Source organism: Ranitomeya variabilis, chromosome 4, assembly GCF_051348905.1.
Source record: "Ranitomeya variabilis isolate aRanVar5 chromosome 4, aRanVar5.hap1, whole genome shotgun sequence".
NCBI classification, from domain to species: Eukaryota; Metazoa; Chordata; class Amphibia; order Anura; family Dendrobatidae; genus Ranitomeya; species Ranitomeya variabilis.
Window position 1 is genome coordinate 345,841,072 of NC_135235.1, and position 6,000 is coordinate 345,847,071.

The 6,000-nt window shown below is 44.0% G+C and overlaps 1 protein-coding gene across 3 annotated transcripts in view; it reads left to right on the forward strand.

The window, feature by feature from the left end:
• The window catches only part of LIG1 (DNA ligase 1), a 572,167-nt gene extending 566,537 nt beyond the window's left edge, over window positions 1–5,630 (forward strand). For all 3 annotated transcript variants that reach the window (XM_077250677.1, XM_077250678.1, XM_077250676.1), the window contains one exon: window positions 5,465–5,630. In XM_077250677.1, the coding sequence (XP_077106792.1) occupies window positions 5,465–5,542 (78 nt within the window). In that variant the 3' untranslated portion in view covers window positions 5,543–5,630. The remainder of the gene's footprint in view (window positions 1–5,464) is intronic.
• Window positions 5,631–6,000: the final 370 nt, after the last annotated feature.

The following is a 6,000-nucleotide window of genomic DNA, read 5'->3' on the forward strand; positions in this document are numbered from 1 at the left end:
GCGTTGCACGGCACTCATCGGTGAACAAAACAGTTTGGAAGTCAGTCTTCATGTATCGTTTGGCCCACTGGATCCGTTTCTGCTTGTTGTAGTGGATAGAGGTGGTCGACAGGATGGCTTACACACAGCTGCAAACCTCTGAAGGACCCTGCATCTTGTTGTTCTGGGGATGTTGGAGGCACCAGCAGCTTCAAAAACTTGTCTGCTGCTATGACAAGGCATTTTTGCAGCTGCTCTTTTAACCTTATGCAATTGCCTGTTGGAAAGAGTCCTCAATTTTTCCTTATCAGCATGCACACGTGTGTGCTGGGAATCAGCTACATACTTCTTGATTGTGCAATGATCACGATGAAGTGTCTTGGCAATGTTGATTGTAGTCATGCCTTGTCCTAAATACTCCACAATTTGTTGCTTCTCAGCAGCCGACACATCCTTTTTCTTTCCCATTTTGGCAAAAAAATGTAGGCTGCTTAATAATGTGGAACAGCCTTCTTAAGTAGTCTTGCCTTTATTTGGACACACCTGCCAAACTAATTTGCACAGGTATCTGCAATTGCTTTCAGTGATATAAAGAGCCCTGACACACATCACCATCAATGAGTTTAAATAACAAACAAAAAAATTCCAACCTTATCACTCCTAAACTCTATGTGCATAATAATTTGGAACACAGTGTATATAACAGTCCACGTAATAAATAGCACAGCCACGTAGTATATAGTACAGCTACGTAGTATAGAGCACAGCCACATAGTATATAGCACAGCCACGTAGTATATAGCTAAGCCACGTAGTATACAGCACCGCCACGTAGTATATAGAACAGCCCACGGCGTATATTGCACAGCCACGTAGTATATAACACAGCCCACGGAGTATATAGCACAGCCACGTAGTATATAGCACAGCCCACGGAGTGTATAACAGCCCACATAGCATATAACACAGCCACGTAGTTTATAACAGCCCACGTAGCATATAACACAGCTCACGCAGTGTATAACACAGCCCACGCACGCAGTGTATAACACAGCCCACGTAGTGTATAACACAGCCCACATAGTGTATAACACAGCCCACGTAGTGTATAACACAGCCCACGTAGTGTATAACACAGCCCACGTAGTGTATAGCAATGTGGGCATCATATCCCTGTTAAAAAAGGAATTAAAATAAAAAATTGTTATATACTGACCATCCGTTGGCCCCCGGATCCAGGCGAAGCGTTTACCGATGCTCCTCGCGTGCTCCGGTCCCAAGAGTCATCATCTCGCGAGCCCTCAATGCATGGACCGGTCACCGGAGCATCGCGAGGAGCGGGAAAGGCCTGGGCTGGATCCGGAAGGTAAGTATATAATGATTTTTTATTATTTTTAACATTAGATCTTTTTACTATTGATGCTGCATAGGCAGCATCAATAGTAAAAAGTTGGTCACACAGGGTTAATAGCAGCGTTAACGGAGTGCGTTACACCGCGGCATAACGCGGTCCACTAACGCTGCCATTAACCCTGTGTGAGCGCTGACTGGAGGGGAGTATGGAGCGGGCACTGACTGCGAGGAGTAAGGAGTGGCCATTTTGCCGCCGGACTGTGCCCATCGCTGATTGGTCGTGGCTGTTTTGCCGCGACCAATCAGCGACTTGGGATTTCCGTTACAGACAGACAGAAAGATGGAAGTGACCCTTAGACAATTATATAGTAGATGGTAGCCCGATTCTAATGCATCGGGTCTTCTAGAATATGTATGTAGTTTATTTATGAAGATTTTAGAATAATACATTGAATATACAGGATTCGGCCGGCCGCGACCAATTAGCGAAGCGTGGTTCAAATCCCGCGCCAATTCACAGCCGGACTGTGCCTGTCGCTGATTGTTCGCGGCCGGCCATGTAGTATATAACAGGCCACGTAGTATATTGCACAGCCACGTAGTATATAGCACAGCCACATAGTATATAACACAGCCCACGGAGTATATAGCACAGCCAAGTAGTATATAGCACAGCCCATGGAGTGTTTAACAGCCCACATAGCATATAACACAGCCACATAGTTTATAACAGCCCACGTAGCATATAACACAGCTCACATAGTATATAACAGCCCACGCACGCAGTGTATAACACAGCCCACGTAGTGTATAACACAGCCCACGTAGTGTATAACACAGCCCACGTAGTGTATAACACAGCCCACGTAGTGTATAACACAGCCCACGTAGTGTATAACACAGCCCACGTAGTGTATAACACAGCCCACGTAGTGTATAACAACACAGCCCACGTAGTATATAACAACACAGCCCACGTAGTGTATAACAACACAGCCCACGTAGTGTATAACACAGGCCACGTAGTGTATAGCACAGGCCACGTAGTGTATAGCACAGGCCACGTAGTGTATAGCACAGGCCACGTAGTGTATAGCAGAGGCCACGTAGTATATAGCACAGCCCACGTAGTATATTGCACAGCCCACGTAGTATATTGCACAGCCCACGTAGGATATTGCACAGCCCAAGTAGTATATTGCACAACCCACGTAGTATATTGCACAGCCCACGTAGTATATTGCACAGCCCACGTAGTATATTGCACAGCCCACGTAGTATATTGCACAGCCCACGTAGTATATTGCACAGCCCACGTAGTATATTGCACAGCCCACGTAGTATATTGCACAGCCCACGTAGTATATTGCACAGCCCATGCAGTACATTGCACAGCCCACGTAGTACATTACACAGCCCACGTAGTACATTTCACAGTCCACGTAGTATATGGCACAGTCCACGTAGTATATTGCACAGCCCGCGTAGTATATTGCACAGCCCACGTAGTATATAGCACAGCCCACGGAGTATATTGCACAGCCCACGGAGTATATAGCAGCCCACGTATTATATTACACAGCCCACGTATTATTTTGCACAGCCCATGTATTATATTGCACAGCCCACGTAGTATATAGCACAGCCCACGCAGTATATAGCAATGTGGGCATCATATCCCTGTTAAAAAAAAGAATTAAAATAACAAATAGTTATATACTCACCTTCCGTTGGCCCCGGATCCAGGCGAAGCGGTTACCGACGCTCCTTGCGCGCTCCGGTCCCAAGAGTGCATTGCGGTCTCTTGAGATGAAGACGTAGCGGTCTCGCGAGACCGCTGCGTCATCATCTCGGAAGACCGCAATGCATGGAGCATCGCGAGGAGCGGGGAAGGCATGTTCCTGATCCGGGGGCCGACGGACGGTGAGTATATAACAATTTATTTTATTTTTTGTATTATTTTTAACATTAGATCTTTTAACTATTGATGCCGCATAGGCAACATCAATAGTAAAAAGTTGGTCACACAGGGTTAATAGCAGCGGTAACGGAGTGCATTACACCGCTGCATAACGCGGTCCGTTACCGCTGCCATTAACCCTGTGTGAGCGCTGACTGGAGGGGATTATGGAGTGGGCGCTGACTGCGGGGAGGAAGGAGCGGCCATTTTGCCGCCGGACTGTGCCCGTCGCTGATTGGTCGCGGCAAAACGGCCTCTACCAATCAGCGACATGGATTTCCATGACAGACAGAGGCCGCGACCAATGAATATCCGTGACAGACAGACAGACGGAAGTGACCCTTAGACAATTATATAGTAGATTATTAAGGCTGAGGTAGTACAAGTTACAGGTGAACCTACCAAGAGGTATTTTCCTCCTTTGGGCATTAGGGTGAACCCCACTTATTTATTCAGACATTTATCCATTCACTTTACGGTATCTTTTGGTTTAGTTATAGAGGACTGAGTATCAACCCGCCCTACCAGGTGCCAATATAAGTATTTGTTTCTGACTATTGTATGGGTTATACATGCCAGATCTGTATACAATGTTGTGACTAGCATTTATTTGTGGTCTCTTTTTTGGGGGGGGGTCTCCATCCATCAGAGAATTGTGTGTGTTTTTAAATGTTTTTAAGGTACTGTTGGGTCTGTTTGCACACTGTAATAAAGCTTTCATTGTTTACATTTTCGGTGATCTCCTTATCAGCGTGTCCTTTTCTCTTTTTGTGGATATCAGGAGCTTATTTACAGCATTCTATAATGCTGTAAATAAGCCCCCAATGTAAACTGAAAGATAAGAAAAACAAGTTAGATTATACTCACCCAGCGGCTGTCCGGGTCCGATGGGCGTCGCGGTCCGGGTTATACGATGACATCCTCTTCTTTGCTTCCTGTCGCGGCTCCTGCACAGGCGTACTTTGTCTGCAGAGCAAAGAATTGCAGTGCGCAGGCGCCGGGAAGGTCAGAGAGGCCCGGCGCCTGCACAGTGCAGTACTTTACGCTGCAGTCAACAGGACAGACAAAGTGCGCCTGCGCCGGAGCTGCAACAGGAAGCAAAGAGGACGTCATCGTATGAAGATGGGAGGCGCCGGACAGCGACGCCCATCAGACCTGACCGCATCGGGACCGCCTCTGGGTGAGTATAATCTAACCTGTTTTTCTCATCTTTCAGGTTACTTCCGGGGCTTATCTGCAGCATTACAGAATGCTGTAGATAAGCCCCTGATGGCGGTGGCCTTAGCTTATAGGTGAAAAATGGAGTGACAGATTTCCTTTAATTTTTGTTAAATTTTAGTTATTTTCGAAAATAGGATTTATTTTTATAGTCCTAAATTTCACACGATCATAAAGTAGAATGTGTCACTAAAAACAATCTCAGAATCACTGAGCTATGTACAACATAGAAGCATTCCAGACTTATTACCTCAGAAAGTGACATGTCAGACTTTAAAAATTAGCCTTAGCTACTACAGGTCATGTTTGCCATACTAGAGTCCTGGAGGTTGGTATAATACACTTTATTCAAGAATGAAAGGTAACGTATCACCTCAGAAATCACTCCTTACCTGCAGCTAGGGAGTTAATCTTTAGATAAGTAGCGTACAACGCTGCCTGTCCGCCATACTTCCAGTAGAAAATTAACTTATTTCTTCCCAGGATATGCCGGTCATGTGAGCCTGCACGGAGCAGCTGCAGTCACGTCTCTCAGCGCAGCTCACTATACTGAGGGCGATGGTTGTAAGCTTGTCCCGTCACTTTGACAGCTGACTCTGCAGCACAAAGTGCTGGAGCACGGTCGCAGCATAGAGAGCGGAGACTGTAGCCAGTCTGTGAACGCCTCTATGATTGAAATGATAGTTAATTTTTTAAGGTAGCTGCACTTTCATTATAGCAGTTGGGTAGGAATTAAACACTTTAATTAAGATAAAAGATGTTTTCTGAGGTGAAAGGTTCACTTTAATGGAAAAAAACACATGCTCCAGCAGTGAATAAGTGAGCTGAAGTTGTATTAGGTATCCATAGGAACGTGGAATTTTTTAAAAAAAATGTAGTAGTTTGCTTTATTTTATTTTTTGTTTAAACTGACGTTTCTATATTTGCACTTAATTATATTTTTATCTTTACTAGGTTGCAGAACTGTACAAAAAGCAGCAGCAAATACAAAATGTATCTGCAACAGAGAAAGGAGATGACGACTTCTATTAGAAATGTGCATGTAATTTGCACTCTTGTGATGGAGTAAACCGAAACTTAACGTGTAACTATTTTTTAATAAAGACTACCTTACAATTTCCTTCACATTTTCTTCTTTTCAAACAATTCAAAATATATGCATCTCTCCTGTTAAAAGTTACGTTATATTTATTGCTTGATGATGCTCTGTGAGACTGAACCATGTGTACAATTGTGTGTGTGTATGTGTATGTATGTATATGTATATATATATATATATATATATATATATATATATATATATATATATATATATACTAGATGGCAGCCCGATTCTAAAGAATCGGGAGTCTAGAATCCATATATACTTTATTTATTCAAATGTAAGAATAATACAATTAATAAATAATAGTAAGAAAGAACAAAAAATGGCTGCACTCACCAGCTCTTGACAATTCTTGACAGTACGGCACATTTCTGATTGGTCGCTC